Here is a 23,749-nt window from a genome sequence, read left to right as displayed (position 1 = left end):
AATGGGAGTAATACCTCTGGAATCTCTCAACCATAAACACAGCTATGTTCCTTTACCAGATGAAAATAGACCCCCATATATCACTGGTTTACTGTTTCATATTTCATATCTAGGCCTGCGAGTAATTTGATTTTTTTTGTTCCTCCTGATCCACGTGACCTTTTCATTCATGTCTGTCTAACAGGCCTGGACAATGGAAACACACACTAGGTCCCTGGCACAGGAAACAGGCCTCTCACATCTGTAGCTCTGAACATGGGCCCTGCACTTGTTTGATTTATTCTCTCCCCCTTCTCGAACCACGTCTGTTATATTTTGACGGTCATGTTCAGTGGTCGGTATGATGAATAGCCTTAAGGCAGCAACATGCAAAGTTGTGGATGCTGCAAGGGGCCTATACACTTCCATGTAGGTCTGGGAAGATGCCCACAATGTCTTCCTATAATTATGCACCATTGCTCCATATAACTTGTTGTTTTTGGCCTCTTTCCCCAAAATGGAGCAGCAGTGCGGGCACAGTTCAGGGCAAATATTGCCTCAAGTGCTGGCCCCTCTCCCAAAAACCTTTTTAGAACTAATGCAAAACACTGTGTTTTCCCTTTTCTATATAGCCGCTGCTTGTGTGTTTTCACTCAGCCTGCGTCTCATTCTTTCTCCCCGCGGACTGTTTTTAGAAGGGTGAAATCTATCTCAGCTGTTATCAGTGTCATGTTGTGTGTTGTGTGTGTGTGTGTGTGTGTGTGTGTGTGTGTGTGTGTGTGTGTGTGTGTGTGTGTGTGTGTGTGTGTGTCATGTGGTGCAGGCTTCATAAGCTCCTTTATCAGCACCCTCCTCTCCAGACTCCTGCTGTCTCAATACATTTTTCCCATACTTTCACACACTGGGCCACACATGCCCACTCTTTCTCTCTTCTTCTCTTCCTCTCCACACACACACACACACACACACGCAAACGCACACACACACCCACACCCACACACACACACACAAACACTCTCCCTCCGCTTTTAAACGCCTTCTTAACACACTGAAATTGTAGAGCTCCTCCATAAGCATCTGTGTAAACAAATGTCTGCGCTATAGCCTCTTGCACAGGCTATTAATCCTAGGGGCTCACTTATTGTTTAGCTAATAATAGCACACAGCAGGCTTCAATGATAGGCCTATTGTTCACAGACAGTGAGATGGATCAACAAGTCTGTCTGTGCACTGACATTCTGCCTGCCTGATTATTACTCTGTCTGTCTACTTTCCTAAGCAGCTTTATGAAAATCAACTTATTTGGAAGCCAGCCCATTTTACTTTGAGTGCAAAGGCAGCAAAAACAAAGATAGTAAACTCATAGTAGTGTAAGTTCTTTCAGGCGAATGCGGATAAATTATGCTTTTTCTGCATGGATCTTTGTGGATGTGGCAGTGACCCCCCACTGATGATCATCTGGAGGCCATTTGCATTGTTTTTTTTTTGTTCAATAAAGAAAAAGATCAGCCATGCTAAAGTTGACTCGTCAAATGCAAACTCACGTTGAGAGTTGGGAAAACAAACCCATCAGTGCTTGATACAATTAGATTTTGACACAGAATTGGTTAATAGGCAAAACACACAACATGCAAGCAAGCAACGATCTCACGTTTGCCGAATCCCCTCCCACACTATTGTCCACACACACACACTCACACACTCTCAAACTACTCACTCCGCTGCACTTTGGGAATGACCAACGTGCAAAGAAGCGCAGGAGAGGAGGCGAAGACTCAATCTTTGCGCATGCCAAATGCAACACTGTCCAGCCCTTTACAAGTGGACCTTCCTGTCGATGGGGAAACACTACACTCGTGTCTTACTTTCAGTTGTAGGGAGGGAGAGGTTTAGAGAGACGCACTGAGCAGCGCTGATGTGACATCCAAAATAAAAGGAGACATGTCTTCCGCTCAAGGACTTCTCAACAGCGTCTTCTCCTGCTCCTCTCCTGCCTCCAAAGCCATGACCAAACGGAGGCTACGCCAAACCCGAAGCCTGGACCCGGCTATCATAAGACATTCTGACACCGGCACAGAGGCGTCGTTTACGGACGCAGGTGCGCCCCTGGAGCGCTCGGCCGCGAAACCGATTTTACGCACCAAGATACCGACACTCAAGGAGCCCATCGCCCCGTCCCTCTCCACTCCTTCCATACCCTTGGATGTCTCTCCATCCTCCAACTTCCACTTTGACTATGACATAGTGAAACGCGCCAAAAGGAATACCGCCGGGGATTTACCCTATCTGGTGAGGGGACACGGGGCGGCGACGTCTGGCAGCACCGGCACACTCTTCTCCCCGCGGAGGTGGCTACAGAAGAAAGTGCAGCCGTCCAGCTCTCACGCTTACGTTGTGTGGAAGTCAGAGGTAAAGCCTTTTAAAACTTTGATTCCGGTGCAGTTGTTATTCAGTCATCTTGCAGGTAATGGGCCCGCATTTGTTTTGTAACAACCAACTGTTAAACCTCTATATGTCGTTCCCTATTTTACTCAGAATTATGGATGCATACTAATGTGCTGTGTATGTCAGTTTGAAAAAGTGGCTAAACAAAATAGTGCCCTCGAGCTCCATCCCTTGATTTGAACAATATAGGCCAGGCAAGTAGGCAAGTCTACATGCTTTTGGAACAATTATATCAAGCAATCAGAAGCCTTTTACACACTGTTTATGTCTGCTAGAAGAAGCAAGGCAAGCCCGGTGTAAGCCAACACACACATCTGCTGAAAATCCCTGTTCAGTCCAGCTCCAGCCTGACCTGGACAAAAAAACAAATAAAAAAGGTTCAAGTTTGATTCTTGGACCTATAAAGCTGCCTGGGCATCTGCAAAGCATGTGGAAGTGTGGAGTTGGACAATGTGTGTGTGTGTGTGTGTGTGTGTGTGTGTATGTGTGTGTGTGTGTGCGTGTGTGTGTGTGTGTGTGTGTGTGTGTGTGTGTGTGTGTGTGTGTGTGTGTGCGTGTGTGCGTGTGTGTGTGGAGATATTGAAGGAGTCTAACTGGAAGATTTATGGAGGGGGAGTGTTGACCCTGCGCTGACATCTGCACCTGGGACACTGTCCAGTATCAAACCAGCCCCACCACACCAACACAACTGGAGCAGTTGTCTCGGTCTTGCCCAAGGGCACATGGGTAATTAACTGGAGGAAGGAGGGAGCTGCTTCACTTCTCCCAGCTGGATTTTTTATCGTTTTCCAGTTCTTTGTGAGAGTCACACCTTACATAAAAGCACTTGTGGGAAAGCTAAAGGACCTTGTAGAGAGCTTTTGAGGATTAAAAATGTCCAACAAAATGTGCAATGAAGTGCAGATAGTTCTTTCCTCAAAATCCCTTTTGTTCCCGGCTGGCCTTTTGTCTTCATATAGGCTTCAAATTGAGTGTGAATAAGGGGAGGGCAGTGTATGAAAATCCTTAACAAAACATACTTGGGCGACTTATTTTTAGAGGGGGGGGGGGGGGGGGGGGGCTTTAGGCTGCATAGTTGGCACAGGGCCAAATGCACTGATGAAAAGGTATGCTCTCACTCTATCTCTCTGCCCTCGGTTGTTGTGCATTTTTGCTTGCCTTGTCGAAGTGTGTGTGTATGTGCAGCAGCATGCATGTATGTGTGTGTGTGTGTGTGTGTGTGTGTGTGTGTGTGTGTGTGCGTGTGTGTGCGTGTGTGTGTGTGTGTGTGTGTGTGTGTGTGTGTGTGTGTTGATGTGGGGGTCTTGAGGACACATGGGTTCTCACGACTGCATGTTGTCACAGGTCAAAACCATACAGGCCCTCAAAACAGCTCTCCCATCATTTCCTATTACAAAGAAGCTCCAGCAGATTCACACACACTGTTTCGTTTTCCTGCAGAATGCCTCCTTCACACACACACACACACACACACACACACACACACCCTCTTCTCCTCCCTCTCTTCCTCTCTGAGATGTCGAGAAGCTCTCACTGAGCAGAGTAGTTTCCCACCGCTGTAGTAGCTCTATTTTCCATGTCCCCCCCCCCCCCCCCCCGCCCCCCCCCCCCCCTGCTATGGCCCACTGAGGATAACATGAGGCCATCAGATTGGAGTCATTAGCACAATCTGTACCATGAAGTTATTGCACCTCAGAGCGTTTGTAAAAATCCAGTGCCAAGAAAGTGTTGCTGACTCCTGGGAGCCTTCCACACACTGCTGGGTGTGAAGTAAAAGCTCAAAATGAAGTGTAAAAACCTTGCGGTGGGAATGCAGACGTCAGATGAATTTGTCAAGTTTTACAGACTTTTTAAATTCAAGTTAAAAAGTTAAGATTATTAACATGATCTTTTCAGATAGCTTGGTCCTACCAGACCATCATACTTCATTTCATTTTGTACAGAAGGTCTGGAATCGCTCAAACGACAAACTCACTTGAAGGCGGTTGTCTGTTGAAGTTTAAAACTATTGGATCTGCCAACCAATCGCATAACGTTTGGTCGTGACGTATGTCATGCGCCGGCTTCTGACTACAACTGAAACTGCCGCACGTCATTGTTCTCAGCCACTCCCTCCGTTCGCTGATTGGACAGGTAATAATATGCCGGAGAAACCCCGTGAATATACCGCAGACCCAGAAATGAAAATTGAGCAGAAGTAGGTATGGCGGGCGGTGCCAGGCTACTTTTCAGATGGAGGGAGCACACATGTTCAAGCCATGCCATAATATTCCTGACTTTAGTTGTTATTGTTATTAACATGTAGGCATATATAGCACATATTTATACCAGATCAAAAACTACTACTGGCCCCAGAGCATGGCCAGTGTTCCCTTTTCAAATTGTCCTGCTTGGGTTTTTTTCCATAAAGTTCTAAAGTAAAGAGCAGCCAATAGCCAACATGCACAAAATCGCTCTATAGGAAATACTAAAGAATCGAATCAAAATCAAAGCAGCAGAGGTTGAGATAATCCTGACTTTTATGGGTCAAGCTTCAAAATCCTTAGTTCCTACATTTCCCATATTGCAACTGGATAGCATCTTGCATTTGTAAGTTGGTGTATCACTATGCATTCATTGTCAAAACTTTAACTCAGATTGAAATCCCACTTGAAATGATTTACATGTCTACCACTGGGTGAATGTGTGTGTGTGTGTGTGTGTGTGTGTGTGTGTGTGTGTGTGTGTGTGTGTGTGTGTGTGTGTGTGTGTGTGTGTGTGTGTGTGTGTGTGTGTGTGTGTGTGTGTGTGTGTGTGTGTGTGAGTGAGTGTGTGTGTGTGTGTAGGGAAACCTGGCAACCTGGCAACATGTGAAGTCCTGTCCAATGCCTTTTTAAGGAGGGAGAGACATGGACTGAGAGAGAGAGAGACAGAGAGAGAGAGAGGGAGAGAAAGAGAGACTGAATGTGATGGTTTACTTAAAAAGCAACGTCTGACAGTTGTATTGGCAATGATTGCTTAATGGCTGTTTCCATGGTCAGGTTGTTGATGTTGGGAGAACAATGACGCAAAAAAAAAGAAGAAATATCACCAGTGACTCAAGAGTTCAGCGTCATATCAACGCATGTTCTTGCGTAAATTGCTCAAGAATATAAACAGTTCCTTACGGGAATGTTGAGAATTTTGTAGAATTAGCATGTAAAACACACGCTGAGTTGACTTTCTGCCTTTTCCTATATACAATACATTGCTCATAATGGCAAACGTGCAAAAAAAGGCTGCTCAGAGAGGAAACAGTGGTCGGCTAATTTAATCCTGGTTGTTTATGGGGGCGCCAGAATGTTGATATTGCACGGGCTATTTTTAGAGCCACTTAACCCCTAATGCTTTACAGGAGAGACTATGGGAAGAAAAATCAGTCCAAAAAAAAGTGAGGTCTCCTCCATTTAAAAACAATGACAATTTATTGCTACTAAATGAGCGCTAACAGATTATTTATTTAGGAATTCAGCTCTGGTTCACTGCGGTCAGAGCTTGGTCTTCTAGAGGTGTAATGTGATGCATTGGCAATCGCAATCAACATGTTCTACCAGCGACTGAGGGCTGAGCTAACACGTAGCACAGCCTCATAAGTTATCTAATCAAGTGTTAGCTGCGGAGGCTAAAGGGCTGCTATTACTTAGCAAAACTGTTGATGCAAACTGTAGTCTGTTTTGATGTTTTTCAGTGACACAACAATGATGGATGTTATTTCATACTGTTGTGTTTGCACAAAGCGAATCGTGCTTGTCTATTTGCTTTGTCACTGAGCCGTTTATGGGATTCTGGGAATCTGGTAGATTACCATTTTGGAATTTCTATTTAATCCTGACAATTGTTTTAAGAATTTAACGGAGGGCGGCTCCTTTTGACTGCTTTCGGTGCGGCAGAGAACTTTGGAATCCAAAAAACACATGTTGTTTATTTCAGTGTCAGCGTTGGACTTGTAACTATATCATTTAGAAATACAGTTGCTTACATGTATAGCTGTTCTTAAAATGCTAATTGCCACCATGTTGATTTATGTTTGTGCATCACTTCTAAACTCGAGTACAGAGGTAAGAGAAGAAGTAGAGGAACATACTTTGGCTATATACAGCGATGTTGGTCAGGCAGTTGGTCCACTTTGGTCCAGACTGGATTGGCACATCATTGGTACAGACACTCGTGGTTCCCTGGGGATGAACCAGAATGACCTTGGCGACTCAACTGACTTTTCCCTCTCTAGCACCACCATGAGGTCAAAAATCCAAATGTGTTCAACTCTTTGTTTATTGGTTGAGAAAGACTCCTTTAAAAGCTAACATCTACAGTATTTCCCAATGATTATTAGTAAACACACAACTCACCAAGATCCTCGGGATGCATTTAGGACAGCTTGTTGGCTGCGGGGTAATCATACGATACACTCCCCCTCATCATGGTATGCGGAATATTTAATTAAACCATTTGTGTTGCAAGCCTTCTCGTCCTGTTTTTAAAAAAAACATTTGTTTTATCAATCATGCATTCTGACTCAGCCTCCCTGTTCTCTAAAGCATTTCAGTATGAACTGCTGCACATGTTAGCCATTGCCTATGCTCTGACCCATTCAAGCTGGGGGTGTTGACATGGGTGATGGCTGTCTGCTAGGAGCCAACAGTTGTGCTTTTTACCAATAGTGGTCCACAGTGAAGTGTTAGGAACAACAGTAACACATGTGGTGCAGCTCTGCATTGTTTCACTCTTTCGAGTGGATTCTAAGATTGTGTTTGATGTTTGAGGGCCAAACAAGTCTCCATCTGTTTGCTCTATTTTTCCAAACTCTCATATTGTCAAACAGGCACACTACAATACCACAATTTGTTTTTACAGAATTGCCCTTTACTTTTTATTATTTCATGGAAAGCACTTTATTTTGACATTTTCTCGACCCCCGCCCCGTGCCATTACCGATTATTCTGCAGATTATCTTTCCAATGAAATGATTCATTGAATGCCAGATTGAATGTTGATGTCTACAGATGTCCTGCATTGTTAGCCCGGATCCCAAAATAGATTTTTCGTCACTCTTAAAGAAATGCCGGAAATTTGAGAAGCTGTGAATTTCACCTGAAGAATACAATTTAAATTTACGAAAAAGAAAAAAAGAAATTGTTGTTCATCACAGGTGGCCAATAGCATGAAAACACTCTCCCTTAACACATGTACTATAAAGCCTATAACCACAGACTGACTTTCCAATCAAAAGGAGAAAATGGGGGATGCCATAATGATACAGTAATCCATTTGTCAAATGAGTGTCGAAACTGTTATTTTGAAAATTTGGATACGCAAGATTCCCTGTTTTGATATATTTGGGGCAGGCTTGAACCTGTGAAACTAGCAGCTATCCATTCAGCCTTTTCCTCCCCGATTCACTCCTTAAAGTCCAGTTCAAAGAGAGGAGGATGCGTCGGAGGAACCAGACCTTGATGGTTGGTCATCGTTGGAATGCAAAACACACACACGCTAAAAGCAAAACGTGAACACACTAACTAATCGGACAGTTCAGCCAAGGTTTGCAGCGTTTCACATATCGAGAGAGAGAGAGAGAGAGAGAGAGAGAGAGAGAGAGAGAGAGAGAGAGAGAGAGAGAGAGAGAGAGAGAGAGAGAGAGAGAGAGAGAGAGAGAGAGAGAGAGAGAGAGTGAAAGAGAGAGTTCTGGAGTTTCTGATTTGAAACGTATTAAAGTCATAATCTGATCTCACGCGGGCATCATGAATTAGAACCGCCGTCCTTGAATCAAAGGACTTCTATGTCAAATACCCTTGTCCGTGTAGGATTTAAAAGGGAGATTTGTCAGGCAAACATGCATGCAGAGTTAGATAACATTAAACATATGGTAAGATATTAGGTTTTATTGTTGAGGGGTCGGTTATATTCTCTTTGCATGTTAGGGTGATCTGATTGAAGTGGTGTCCTGCTGAATCCACAGTTTTTATTTAGTGGAAGGAGCTGATACTGTATGTCCTTCACAAAAAAAATACCTGTTTGTTTCTTGTTGCTAAATGTTCCGCGGTACAGATGACCTGTGCAGCATGTTCTAGTACAGTTCCCATCTCTGGATTTATGAATGCGTGTGTGCATGGGTTTTAGTTTGATTACGGACCTCATTCAGTTAAACAGGGCCTGGGTTGTTGTACTGATCTCTGTTTTTTAAAGGAGAGGCTGACACAAACACCCAGATGTATGCAGACACAGTCAACATGCATCATCCTGCTGAAATAACTTAAAAGTATGATCAATAACATTGTCCAATTGTAGTGGAATTCTCCTTTTTGGTCCAAAATACTACATATTTTTCTGTTGACGGTGCATTATTTTGCTTGTTGCGACCAAAGCATATAAGTGCAACGTACAAAATGCCAAAACAATAGGATGTATTACTTAATCTATTGGGCTATTCATGAGAAGTCCACGAGAGCCTTCACATAGCCATTAACTGTGCCATAATGTAATCAGACAAACTACAATAGCAGAGAGTACATGGACTGTTATTACATGCACTGCAATGGCATATGACATTGACATTTGATTCCAAATGAGATGCAGCCAATGCCTGAGAGACGCCATCATACTGTATAATGTGAAAGAATATTTGAAGTGTGCGGAAACAGGATACCTCATGTGCCGTTGAAAGGAACCATATGAAACAGCAGGGTTTTTTTTTCAGGCCCGTGTTTTGGTTGAGCAATCTCACATCTCCTTTGGGATGTTTTCTCAACAATGAAGGGGAAAAAAAGAGGGCAGTTTGGAAATAGAGACGGCTGAAGAGTAAACATTAATTTCCGCAGCCAAAATCTCTCTGTCTGTTGCGGATTAAACCCTCTCCAACCGGCTAGAAGGCAAGCAGTGTTGAGTTACTTTATGTGTGCATTGCTGTGTGTGCGTGTGCGTGTGCGTGTGTGTGTGTGTGTGTGTGTGCGCGTGTGTGTGTGTGTGTGTGTGTGTGTGAAAGAGAGAATCCGTAGGTGGATGATCTAATTGTGCCCCATTTTCTGTCTTGAAGGCTAAAATTGTCCATCCCCCTTGTGTATTGTGTGTGTTGCATTACTGTGACCCCCTGTGTCCCACTAATGTTCTCCCTAATGTGGTTTGTCACCGGGCCAGAAGGGAAAAACATGGATAAGAGCCACTCACATATGCCATGGTGTGTTAAGTTTACAACTTCCCATGTATGTATTTGTCTCAATCAGTGTAAACTGCGGCGATATGATACTCTCACTGGGTGAAAACAGTTTGACAGTGTCTCGGACACGCCCGCTCTTTGTCTAAACTTGGAACAGTAACAGAAAGATAGAAGGGGGAATAAAAATAGCCTCAGCATATTCAGTGACCTCAAAATTATATAAAAAAATAAAATCTATTTCTAAAAATGCTGCACCTGTGAATTCACTCCTATACTTTTTGTAAGACAAGTAGCTTGAGTTTAAAAAAATAAAATCGCTATGGGATAAGCAATGGAAATGCGTGTCTTGTCTTGAAAAATGATTTGATCCTCCCCTGACTCCCCTCTCGAGGTGTGTGACTGTCTGTGTGTGTGTGTGTGTGTGTGTGTGTGTGTGTGTGCGTGCGTGCATAGCGCATACAAAAGACTTCATAAAGAACTATTATGAGGAAACAGCACATTCATATCCTGTCCTGTTGCTGAAAAATGAGCCCAAAGGAATAAAATCCAATTTAGTTTTCTGATCTCACCTGAGTAAGTAAAAATAACTCTTTTTTTCCCCAGCCTTTAGAGATGTATAGGCTACGAAACTGTCTTTGTTGATTCTGTTGTAATGCTGATTTTATCCACCATGGTCCCCTCTTGTTCTGTGTGTATTAATGACTTGTATAAACGGCAGGGTGTTTGACCTGTCATGGCCTCCATTTGCATTCATTACAGAATCAAACAGTTTCATGCCATGTATAGTTTAGGATTTACTCACGGTTCCTCCTCACACATGCAGGGTTTAGGCCACTCTGCGAGCTAAGCTTCAATAATTTATTTGAATGAGTGTGTATGTTTTTGTGCATGCATGTGTGTGTATGTGTGTGTGTTTGTGTTATATTACCTTGTGGAATTATCAAGTGTCGGTTGATCAAATATACCCGCAAATTCTTGGAAAACTAGTTGAAATAAGCAGCGTTGTTGGAGAATGTGCTTGGGAAGATTTTGCTTGGTGTACCCCCTCCTCCCCCCATCCCTCCCTTCCGTCAGTGGGGAGGTTTAAGGAATTATTTATTTGGAATTCCAGGTCAGAGCTTCACGGCAAGGCCCTGGGGCTCCTACTGAAAGGGTTGGCTACTGACTGAGTAACCCCCCCCCCCCCCCCCACACACACACACAAACACACACCACCACCACTTTCCCCAACTTACTCTCCTCTTCTCTCCTCTCTTCACACACACATCCCTTCTTTGCCTGGTTTCATTTTCCTTCACATAAACTAACTCCCCATCCGTTGACTTTCATAGACAACATTCTTACTTCTCATTCGGACTACCCAACTCATTTTAATGTCACATCGCCAGCCTATTCTAAATGCTGCAACTGTAGCAAAAACACAAGTTCACACACCGGCTTGATTTGACTATTTAGGGAAACAAAAAACCAAGCTGGGATCACATGTCTGAGTTTTCTTTTGAACAGGTCCAGCTTTGCCCTTTTCCAAAGACTACATTTCCAAAGCATGCGGCAATTTGTTCTCGTCCACGGAGGCTCCTTTGAACCCACCTGAGGGAGGCTAAATCACTGTCCTCTTTCAAAGTGCCGTTTAGAAGAACTCCCTCCCTTACTGACACGGGGTTATGCAGTCTCCACTAAACTCAATGGTAGCCAGATTGCCACAAGTTAATGTTAGTATTTATTCATGGTCCCTTGAGGATGCTTATGACCACTTCTTTCACTCGTACACACTACTAAACATTGAGCGGGCACCTTGCCATTAAAATTCACAGAGCGTGTTCAGCCTCCCCGAGCGAAGGACTCTTCTCCTTTCCGATGTGAGTTTGTTCCGATGTCAACATTGGCAGAGTGCCATTCAATTTGATGACATTCAGATTCCCAAAGTGGATACGCTCTTGACTTTAAGGCTTTGTTTGTTCATTCTCAGTACAGCGTGGGCTACTTGGTAAGGATCTCGAGGCAATATTTTAGCTCAGATTGAACGATTATGCTTTATTATTCCTTCATTTTCTTGAGCCCTGCATTTGTTAGCTGTTCCTTCCGTCCAACCCATTGGTACTGCGGAGTGCAACTAACATTGTAGGGCATAGTTGCAGCAAATTCAATTGGTCTTTTTGGACTGTTTTTTGAAGTGACATTGCTCGGTACAGTTACGTTTTTTGTTTTGTTTAGACATGAAATAAGAAGCAGAAACTAGCTAACTGCTGCATACATCTGGTGCAAGTTTAAGCATCTCTTAAGTGTCAAGAGGTCGGTACTAGGGTGCAAAGGATTATGGAGGTGAAGTCATGTCAAGGCAGATCCAGATACACTATACTATGTTCTAATGGCGCTAGCAGAATTTGAACATCTGTTTTGCATAGAATCAGACAAACGACATGCTCTCTTTCGTGACCGCTTGTGTCACCAGCCCCTTTATGAAAGCAAATCCCTGTCATCCAAGGATACGTATATAAATATGACTGCGAAGTGAAGTGATTTAAACTGAGGGGAACTCTAACCCCCCCACCACACACACACACACACACAAACACACACACACACACACACACACACACACACACACACACACACACACACACACACGTAAATCTGCCAGACATTAAGGAAGCAAAACAGAACGAGACGGCAGGCATTTTAGACTCAGGCGGTGCTCTGCGCCTATAAATAGAAAAATAGCTCAGAGGAGGAACACTCAAGTTCCAGAAGTGAGGCGGGGAGAATCGTATTGGTTGCAGGTGTGTGTGTGTGTGTGTGTGTGTGTGTGTGTGTGTGTGTGTCGAGGATTGTGCGGCCTAAGCCTATAGCCCAAGTTCAAAGTTGATGTGAGTTTCATTGGAGGCAGTGTAACGTTTTTTGTGATAACAATGTTAGGGAACTGCTTCTAACTTCTGCAGCATTGGCTCATCAGAAAGGCATGATGATGAGAGCGTCCAGTGAGATACATTGAAGGTTTTTAACGCCATCTACTGGAAATTTTTTGTAGAATATTATCTTCACGATTAGTCTTTCCATCTACGAATGCCACCTCACTTTACAAATACATTGCCTATACCACACAAAAACAAGAAACAAATTTGCCCAATAACAGAATACATATATATATATCCCAACAAATTTGATTATTTCCATCAAAGGTGTTAAAACCATCTGATCTCATATACATTGTGCCCCATTAACACAGACCTACCTTTCCACTGAAAAAATAACTGTGCTTTGAATATGCACACAACAATTAAATCATACTCAAACTAAGATCTTAAGGGCGTAGCTGAAAGTACAGAAACCTTGCATACAAAGCATACCTCACTGTTGACACATAGGTAGACCTTGAACTCAGTTAGTGGCTTTGATTTGATTGTTTACGTGCAATGTAAGCTTCTCATCAATCTTCTGCCAAAAAAAAAAAAGTAGAAGAAGAAGAAAAATATAAAGTGACCACTGACATTATTGGTGATCATTTTATCCAGGGGGCATTTTTAGTGAAATGGTCAAAGTGCAAATTCAAAGTAAACATGTTAAACATATATATATATTCCGCCCACTAGAGGGTGTCAGTAAGCCTCTAATAGAAATATATATTCAGCGGTCTCTTTACACAAACACTCACACGGACGCGCAGCACCATGAATCACGGTGAAAATGTGGGTGGGCTGCCATTGTGGCCAGTCACAGCTGCGCACATCTGTCTCCAGAAAGCCCCTGCATGTCATGAGTATCTTACGAAAACATTATAATAGCCCTTTCCAGCTGCAGTCATCAGCAACAGTTCTCAGCACTGATGGGGCCCAAATGAAACTGTTTTAAAATGCTTCGGGGCGGGGCAGGGCAGACAAACCCAACTATGTGTTCCTATGTGTCAACTTTAAAAGGGGTATTTTCACAGGCTAACATTTACATGTCAACCTTACACGACCGGTGGTGAGCTGCAGGGTACTTACGGAATCATACTGCGTAGTCTTTTCTAATAATAACTCTATTATTTCTAACTTATAAAAAAATCTTCTGGTAAATGCGGGTCTGCATTGTTATTATAACACACTTGCAAAGTATTCTCATAAGGGATCTCCAGTGGAGTGGAGTTGTTTGTACTGTCACCAACACCCACATTACCTCCCCCCCACCCCCACCCCCACCATCCATATCCATCCACACACACACACACACACACACACACACACACACATACACACACACACACACACACACACACACACACACACACACACACACACACACACACACACACACACTCAGAAACATAACAATGTGTGTTTGTGCTGCCTTCGTAGGGAGCAGCGTCACTTCCAAGCACAGATCATATTCTCTCCTGCAGAGTACCTTCCCAGAACATTAATGTCTGTGCGTGTCAGAGAGGGAGCGCGCGCGTGTGTGTGTGTGTGTGTGTGTGTGTGTGTGTGTGTGTGTGTGTGTATACTACATTCTTTTTAGTCTCCATAAGATATTGAAAAAAACACAGTGTTGTTGGCCACTGCAGTTTTAGTTTTTTATTTGCATTTATGAAACAGTTGAAATGAGCAGTGGTAGCCACGAAAACGATTAAAAAGATATCCTCGTCTCTTTTTTCTATCCTATCCTCCGCTCAGTTCACCTCTCCGTCTATTTTATAACCCTGTTGTCACTATGCATCATCTTCAAGCCTCATTATTATTTAGGCGCTTTGCCCAATAGAAAACAGATGCTTTCTCTATTGGAGTTTTGTCTCGCAAATCTCAGTTGCTTTGAATGTAGATACAGGGATCAAAACAGACTATGGATGGATGAAAGCAGGCCACGTGTTCGATCATCATACGGAATACACACTTATATTAAAAGGGAAGCCCTTAACCTTAGCTGGAAAGAGACGCATTGACTGAAAAGGAGACAAGTCTTCAGAGGTATATCCTACACAGGCTGTGTGTGTCTACAGAGATGACTGTGCTTAATGAGATAAACAGTGAGGTGTGGCAGGCTGCTTTCCCCTCGCTGAGAGCTGCAATTTGCCCCTAATTTGACCTAATTGGAAGAGGATTGCTATTTCAGACCTGCCAGCCAGGTTTGAGCACTATGGCAGGGAGACGCATTTATGAAATGGGGGGGGGGTTTGATAGGAAGAGAGGGCACAGCAGAGAGATGAGGTAAAAATAAACACACACGCACGCACACACATGCACACACACACACACACACACACACACACACACACACACACACACACACACCTGGGTTGAATTAGCTCGGGCTAGCAGGGAGGCTGTGTGTTAATGGAGATTTAATAGGCTCTGAAATGAGTTACCACAGTCAAACAGTGTGTGTGTGTGTGTGTGTGTGTGTGCGTGCTTGATTTTTTTTTTGTATTTTGAATGTTTAGCTGCAAGTCTTCCTGCCTTTGGCCTTTATGAAGTTATTAAATCTTTCCATGTATGCTTTCTGCTGCCAGTGGAGACAGCGGGTCAATCATATTATAGATGTTTGGATTTGGTTGACTGAGAGTGTTTACATGGTTTAGTTGTGTATTCACATTGGATTGGTGAACGCTGGTATACTGTACGTCACTGTGAAACTATGCTTTCTGCATGGCGGTCGAGTGATGCTGGATATTTGAGACCCATTTCCCTTTTATAATTTATTTTAAACTTTGTCAGTGCTCTCTGCCTATCAAACTAATGTTGACACTGTTTCTGTATTACTTTAAATGCATATCTTGCATGTCTGTACTAGAATTTCTCGCTCACACAAATATATATAATTGATCTTTTGGTAATATTGACCATGCTGATTGTGTGTTGCTTTCGCTATACACTGTAGACTTTTTTTTTTGCTGTAGCTTGGGCTCTCTGTGTACAGTATTTATAATGGCCTTAGTCATCCCATCCTCACCACCACTTTCACCTACATATTTTTTTCTAACATTGCACAGTGCAGCAATACTGGGAATATGAAACCCTAAAATGTTTTTGTACGCAAATACATTGGAACATATGATGTCAATTAATCCCAACCGAAGTTTTCGTTCGCTCAATAGGCAAGACGCATTTGACTTTTGCTTGTATAATATAACAAGTTGGTATTTGCCACTTATTTTCCATTGAGTTAAAGGGTGACTGTGTGAAAGAGTGGTGGATAACATCAAAATGAACTGATAATATGAAGTGCTGTGCAGGCAAAATGCATTGAATGTGTTCTTCTGGAGCTTGGCCTGATATGATTTCCAAGTATTTCTAAATCCAGACGCTCCTACTCCGACTGCGAAGGGGGGGATGGGGGGGGGGGGTTCTGTCTGTTACCGCGGCAACAACAACCCAGTGATGTAAACACAGTGCTGACCCTGGCTGTAGGAGCAGAGAACAAAGCAAAGTAAACCTGCTCCTAACGTAAGCATTAAGGAGATGGTTTATTATACCTTCAAAAGCCTCTGACGCACTCTCCAAGCAAGTTCTCGGCAATGGGACAAAAAAAACGACAGACTTGAGGAACATTGACCGGAATTATAAATGGAAAAGAAAATGAGATAAAGACTTTGAGAGGTGCAAAATGTCATTTACCGTTAAAAAAACAAACATCATACCTTAGTGAAAGACCTACTTCACCGGTTGGAATATGAAGGTGTATTGAACTCGGAGATCCTATGTAGTATACATGTGCAAAAAAACAATTGAAATCGGATCATCTTAGCCTGAGAAAAGGCAGAAAGAGTGTTTTATGGTCTCACTGTCTAACCCTACATTGTCCTTCTTGTGACATCACAGTAAGGGTCAGGATTAACAGGACAGCTGGGCCAAGGGAAGACTGAGGGAAGACTGAGGAAAGAAAAACCTCATTCATTATATTATGATAGTGATTTTATAATGATAGAACGCTGGTTCTGTATGGGTGAAGTATTCCTTTAACTATTATAGCTGTAAAATGTGATGTATAAATAGTGATTGAGGAATGGCATCTGAGTAACAACATTTACACAATTGAGGAAGGCAGTAGCACAGCTATGATCCCTATGACCTCTAGTCTTTATCCTTGTAACTCAAACAAACCAACTGTGGGAAGTGGGTGGTGTTTTACTGGGAGGAAAAGCCTAAATCATTGTATCTTCCTTTGTATTGAGCATTATGCCACGGGCTGCAGTGAATATGGTTGGGGAAATTCAACAAGTGCCGCAGAGATTTTTAATTGTAGCTATGGATCGGTGTTGAACTCTGTAGAGAAAATTGAGAAATTAGAAATCAAAATCAAATCAGTTTCATTTGTATAGCCCAATATCACAAATAGACATTTGCCTCAGTGGGTTTTACATTCCATACAGTATGACACCCTGCCCTTAGACCCTTAGCTCGGCTGAGAAAAATACTCCCAGTAAAAAACCTTTTACCGGGATTACAAAAAATTGAGAAATCTGATTCATGATGACGGCTCGAAAGAACTGCAAAGACCTCAAAAGACTTTCGCTGACAAAAGTACAATTTTGAGCATATTGTAATTTCCAAGTTCAGTGTTATGTTACCTACAGAAACACATTATAGTTGATTTACACACCTTGCAATAATATTATTGTATTTTTTCTGAGCAAATTAAATTTTATATGCATGTGTGTGACATGCATACGTGAAAAAATCACTTATATACACATTGAACATATCATGCTTTCATCATGCGTCGCATGTATACACTTTTAAAATATGGAAACCAAAGGTTGAAGCAGGGTCACACACAGACACAAACAAACACACACACCCGCACACACACACACGCACACACACGCGCACACACACACAGACACACAGAGGAGGAGTTTGCATAGGGCTATATGTCACCTGGACAGGTTAGAACAGGCAACCACTTATTTCATGGATATAATGACCTAACGGGGAGTGTGTGTGTGTGTGTGTGTGTGTGTGTGTGTGTGTGTGTGTGTGTGTGTAGCCTGATATGAGGTGGTGGGAGTGTGGGTGGAGTTTGCAGGGGAGTGGAGCTTGGATTCCAGCTGCATTCCAGAGAGAGAGAAAAAGATGGGGATGGATCTGTCAACCCCCACCTCCTTCTGTCTCTCTTACACTACTTTCTTATTCTACTCATTCCACGCCTCGGCCCCGACACACACACACACACACACACGCACACACACACACACACACAAACACACACACACACACACACACACACACACACACACACACACACACACACACACACACACGTGCACAAACACTGAGTCTGTCTGTTAAAGCTCATGTTGAATATGGCATGTCTATCTTGACAGTTCAAAAACCAAAATAGAGCCTATAGTTGATGTCCATAAACAAGCTTTGGCTGGTGTAGTCAAGCATGTTTTTAAGAACAATTTAAGGTGAGTATGAAGTGCACACACCCACTGTGTGCAATGCCATTTAGGTAGAAAGTAGTAATACTGTATGTAACATTTAGCGTTAGCGCTGCTACAAATTCACACTGAAATGATAGCGGAGATCCCCTATTATGGCACTGAATAATACACAAGCCATCACATACAGTATGTATCTTCCGATTGTTTCAAGGCATCCCCGAAAAATGCCACTTCTCTTGATGAAGAACATCACTTCAAAAGGACGTCTGCGGACTTGGTAACCCGACAGTTTTTACAGTGTGTCATATCTTCACAGCTAAATACAGTTGCATATCGCTGTGTCCCTCACTTCTTATTATCAGCGGACGGATAAAAGCATACACCGTGGTCACATTCCTAGAAGGCTTCTGTGTTTATACTTGCTGAACCAAATATTTATGCACCCAGCCGAGAAGAACTGAGGCTGCTGGCTTCCACTTTTGATAAAGGTTTGATGTGTTTTTTTTTTAGGGCCAGGTGATCACACACAGCCACGCTCGCATAGCTCAGTGTATACTGCCAATGCAAACATACTATAAATTGTGCAAACTAGGTTTCACAAAACGAACATGTAATTGTACCGTATGCACACACATGCATGCATGCTAGTAGAAAATTATTATCGGAAAAATCTCTGGGAAATCCAAACAAGGATGAAGGGTATGTCCAAGCAAAAGTCACTTGTGGTCGTTTGTTATGGCTCAGAGGGTTCGGCTGAGTTCATAGCCCCATATGAGGCCTGACAAAAAGTAGACAGAGAGCATTGTAAACTGTGATGTGGTATTATGCAACAATATTACTCTATATAAGGCGGATTTCCATTAGGATTTAGTTAGTAGCCATTTTTTGCCCTTAAAAAAACGCAGTGTACTTGTTTAACTGAACATGGACTACGTAGCAAAATAGCGTAAACAATTGTCAGAAGAGATGGGTTGAAATGGGGTGAGGAAAGGGACTGGGAGTATGTTAAATTAAACACACAGACACAGACACAGACACAGACACACACACACACACACACACACACACACACACACACACACACACACACACACACACACACACACACACACACACACACACACACACACACACACACACACACACACACACACACACACACACACACAGTATTTTTTATTATTGATAAGAAAAAAAACATCATTTTAAGCACAAGCACCTGTGTTTTCTAGTGTAGCTTTCGAGAAACACCTGACAACTTAGGGAAAAACAAATCATGGAGGTGGCTTGATTTGCATTGGAGCTGATTATCATTGCAAACCAGAAGAATAACAAAAGACAGTTGAGGCTCACGTGTGTTTACACTCAGCCATCCGCGTCTGTTTTGTCTACATGTGCCCCACTCTTTTCTCTGTGCAACGCTCAACTGATCTCATTTAAAACTGGATTTGCATGATAGAAAAAAAAAAAAAAAACACACGCGTTTAGACAAAGCAAACTGATTTGCATGGTAGCAGAGAATGATTGGACACTGGACACTCAAACGTTGCCCTGTCCACAATATATGGCTGATGTACAAATGCATTGCTCAGTTATCAGATGAATTGTGTGGAAGCACTCTGAGTTACAGCTTGCTCTTCAGTCTTCCTTGGTTTTGCCCTTTACTCCAATTCAGAATAATAATAAACAGACCATAATTCAGCAAATAAACTCAGCAGACAGCTTGAAAACTGAAGATGTTCTTGGTTGAGTTACACTTACTGTATGTGCCTCAAGGGATCTGTCAACGTTTAATTCAATTATGTCCGATGTCAAATTCGAAAGGGTCAACATCATGGTTTGATTAAACAGTTAAGGGGTCCCGGTGCCTTTTGGGGCCCCCTGTAGTTCTTGGACAGTCGCCCTGTGAAGTTGTTAACATAGTAAGGGGTCTTGGAACACCTTAAAAAAACAAAAAAGGACCATCTAGGTTTGTGTGTATACTCAATGCCAGCGCCAAACACCTAGCATACACGTGGAAGACTTCCAAATGTCATAGAACGGTCGCTGAAAGACGGTCAAACATGGCAGTATGGCAGATTCATTTGCAGAAGATAAGCCTGTGTGCAATTAGACACACAGACACACACACACACACACACACACACACACACACACACACACACACACACACACACACACACACACACACACACGCACACACACGCACACAAATTGTTTGGACGAATGCGCAGAGAGAGATGCTATCCTTCAAGCCCCAAGGAGGCTAAGTCAACACACCCAGAGTCACATCACTCAGTGCACATTGCATTGTGTTATTCAAGCCGGTCCTCCACTGAGAGAGAGAGAGACTCCTCTCAATGCCTCTTCCTTTGGCTTCACTAAAGGTTTGGACTAAATGCTTTGCGTCAGGCAGAACTGTGACAAAAGCAAAGAAGACTAGAGTGAAAGGGAGAGTTTGTTGTTGTTTTTTCCAATTTGTGGTATCACTTGACGCACTTATAGCAGGTGTGAAGCTGTTTTCTCAACTACTGCCAAGTCTTATTAAGGAAAGACAGAGAGAGAGAGAGAGAAATTAATGGAGGAGAGAGAAAATAATGTATGAGTTACAGGGTTGTTTCACCTTGTTATGTGGATCGGATACTAAATTCATGTTGCACTCCCAGACACCACGGTACAGTTTTTCCCCTTTTGAAACTAACGGCGCATACTTTGACCCGTGGATTATTTTTGCTCTGTTGTTTCTAATAGAATATGTCTAAGCCTCATGTCTCATAGCTCAAACTCCCAGTTGGATGTTTTAAATAAATATATATATATATATATATAAAAAAAGCAGACATTTTGTGACCTTTCTTTACAAATCCCAAACGTAAGCCCACGTGAGCACGTCACTCTCGCTCTCTCTCATAATGACTCAGACACTTTTATACTGTGGTGCCATGGCAACAAGCAAAAAGTCTATTTCTCTGCTTTTGTATGCTGCTGCCTGCAAATGCATCACACAGCATACGAACACGCAAGTCAAAGGAATTATTTTATCAGACGTCACGTTGCAGACACATTTACCTGCGTGTGAAATACATATGTATTTGATTTCTAAGGCCTATTTCAGGGTATAACATTGAACTACACTTGAAGCATCATATTATATGCTGACACGTGGATACACACAACAACACATGCAGACACACAGAGACACACACACCTCCTTGTGCTGTCCAGCTGAGACACCATGGCAACTGTTGTAGGAGAAAAAACATTAAGGATGTGTGGGAGGCGGAGGACACCGTGTGTGTGTGTGTGTGTGTGTGTTGTGTGTTTGTGCATGTGCAATTAGGCCAAGGAGCTGAAAGACGAGGCATCTGTATGGTTACACACACATCCTTTATCTAACACACAGCGAGGCCATTCAAGGGGAACAGGGGGGGGGGGGGGGAACAAACACAAACGACACGCGGCACTCAATATGAACGGTGCCATCCCTCATCATAACCATTTCAGGAATATTAATTAATATAGAAACTGCAAACACACATCACCAAAAGAACAGGATGCTACTCACTCATACAGTATCACATCAACACCACAGAGGTAAAGGAAATACTATTAGTGTGCTAATTGTCCTTATTACTTCATATTTCTATACATATAGAAAAGTAGAGAATATCTTTTTTTTTTTTTTTTTTCATTTAACTTTTATTTATACAGGTAATCTCATTGAGACACGTGGGGTCACAATTTCAAGAGAGACCTGTTAGAAATGTGTCCCTGCCAAGCGTCAAATAATATGTGACCACTGTGACAAAAGCCCCTTTTACACAGAGATTGCGGCATATTGACGGAACAACATCACTCCAATATGCCGGCTTTGCTTGCTTCTGTGTTATTTACACAGAACCAAGCAACGCCGGCCTGCTGGCGCATCAGTAGCCCCTTTTACACAGCGTTCCGGAATTAAAGAGGTGCTTGTAAACAGCGTCAGGTGTGACGTAAACATTTAGCGCTGCGCCGGTCAGCTGCTTTACAACAACAACACTGGCCGGTGAATTGAGAGCAGAAGTGCTGGAGCTTGCAGTAAGAGGGCAGTATTTTACTGTCCCCGTGATGTGCCGGTTGAGTCCAACATCTCTGGGACAGTTAACCAAACTGACAAAATCACTCCGCTCACAGCGTCACCTCTGTGTCTGGGTGTGTGTGTGTGTGTGTGTTTGTGTGTTTGTGTGACAGGTTGGCTGTGAGCGAGTGTCTTTGGGGGCAGTGCTCTGCCATTCAGACATACACATACCCACACATACACATACACACAGTGTGTGAAGTCACGTTACTGGAGACAGAAATAAAGTGTGGATATACGCTCAGACTTAGGATAATAATAGCGGTGGCGACCCGATCGCAGCCTAGCTTAGTCTAGCTTAGCCTAGCCTAGCTTTCCCATTGTACAACTTCCCCTGGGCAGAAATAGATTAGACTCATACACTCTGCAAAATGAAGCGTGGGGGTTTGAATTGAGCAGCGGACCTTATGACCAGCTAGATTATACGCCGTTCCTTTTATTTGGTGATTTTTACGGGACATCAGGCCGCCGTGGTTAATGTTTAACACACGTCCTTCAACTGCTAACATGGTCGCATGTTTAGAACGTAGGCTATGGAACGTCAAACGCCCCCGTGTTCCGCAACAACAAGCTGGCCGAATTTATACAGAGAGGCGGAACTGATTGTGTCGGGAATCTTACTACCCCCCGAGATAGTAAAATTCCCGGAACAATCTCTCGCACCTTTCTTCCCTCGTTCCGCAACGGTCGCATTTATACAGCAGGGCGGAGGGCCGAAATTCCGGCATATTCCCGGCTTTCACTGGCTGTGTAAAAGGGGCTAATGTTAGTTAGCAAAAAAAAGGCAGATTTGTCAGTATGCGCTAATGCATTTTTTTTGAAACTTTGATTTTGAAACTTTCGAACATGAGAAACAAAGTTTTAAAATAATTTAAAGAGAACATCTTTTAAATATTCGTTTTTGAAAGTATCACTGGACTATAAAAGAAAACAGCTTTGTGCATGCTTCATTTTTTGCCTTTTAACCCATTGATGACTATGGCAATCTAGGATGCATGTCCTTAATGCCTGAGGGTTTTCTGAAAAAATAGTATGAATTGTCAAGTCTACCAAAACCTTAATATCTAAGCCTGTGTAGCACATAGAAACATGAAATAAAATACATTTAAAAGTTAAGGTTCACAGGTTTTATTTAAACATGCTCCCTTAGCGCTTACAAACCAACAACTATTTCTAAAAATCGTCAAAATTAGATGAATTAGAAAATTATTAAATATTGTTAATAAATAGATGCAATGTGTTGTGTGATTTTCGTCAGTAGTCTATAGTAGACCTTGATTCTGCGCACCAAACGCCACTAACTGTTCTGTCGCCGACATAGCTGGCGTATTTTTTTTATTATTTTGTTTTATTTTTTTATTTTTTATTTTTTTGATTGACATGATTTTCGGCAAACCACACAACTTTTGGGTGGTCACATGGTCTTCAAAAAATCAACAAAACCCACCTCATGTGTATTTGAACCAATGACAGTGCATTCTATGCTGGGAATGCCATGAAAATTAGATAAAGTAATAATGCTGCGCGACGCAGCATCAGGCAGGAGAGCCTATGTGGCATCGCGCAGCAGCCGTCATCAATGGGTTAACCAAAAACAGCTGACCCTATAATAGAAAACATACCCAGCATTATTTTTGGGAAAGCCGCCAGTAAGAAAACCGTCCCGGGGAATAAAAACAAA

The 23,749-nt window shown here is 42.7% G+C and overlaps 1 protein-coding gene across 2 annotated transcripts in view; it reads left to right on the top strand.

Moving 5' to 3' along the window:
- Nucleotides 1-1,920: 1,920 nt before the first annotated feature.
- LOC307269755 (rho GTPase-activating protein 6-like) overlaps nt 1,921-23,749 on the top strand; it is a gene marked incomplete at its 5' end in the record, with an annotated part of 69,052 nt that continues 47,223 nt past the window's right edge. For both annotated transcript variants that reach the window (XM_080052784.1, XM_080052783.1), the window contains one exon: nt 1,921-2,388. In XM_080052784.1, the coding sequence (XP_079908910.1) occupies nt 1,921-2,388 (468 nt within the window). The remainder of the gene's footprint in view (nt 2,389-23,749) is intronic.

The sequence above is a fragment of the Ammodytes marinus genome, assembly GCF_949987685.1.
Source record: "Ammodytes marinus genome assembly, chromosome: 24".
Taxonomy (NCBI): domain Eukaryota; kingdom Metazoa; phylum Chordata; class Actinopteri; order Uranoscopiformes; family Ammodytidae; genus Ammodytes; species Ammodytes marinus.
Note: the sequence above shows the minus strand (reverse complement) of the source record. Positions and strands in the feature narration are given on the sequence as shown.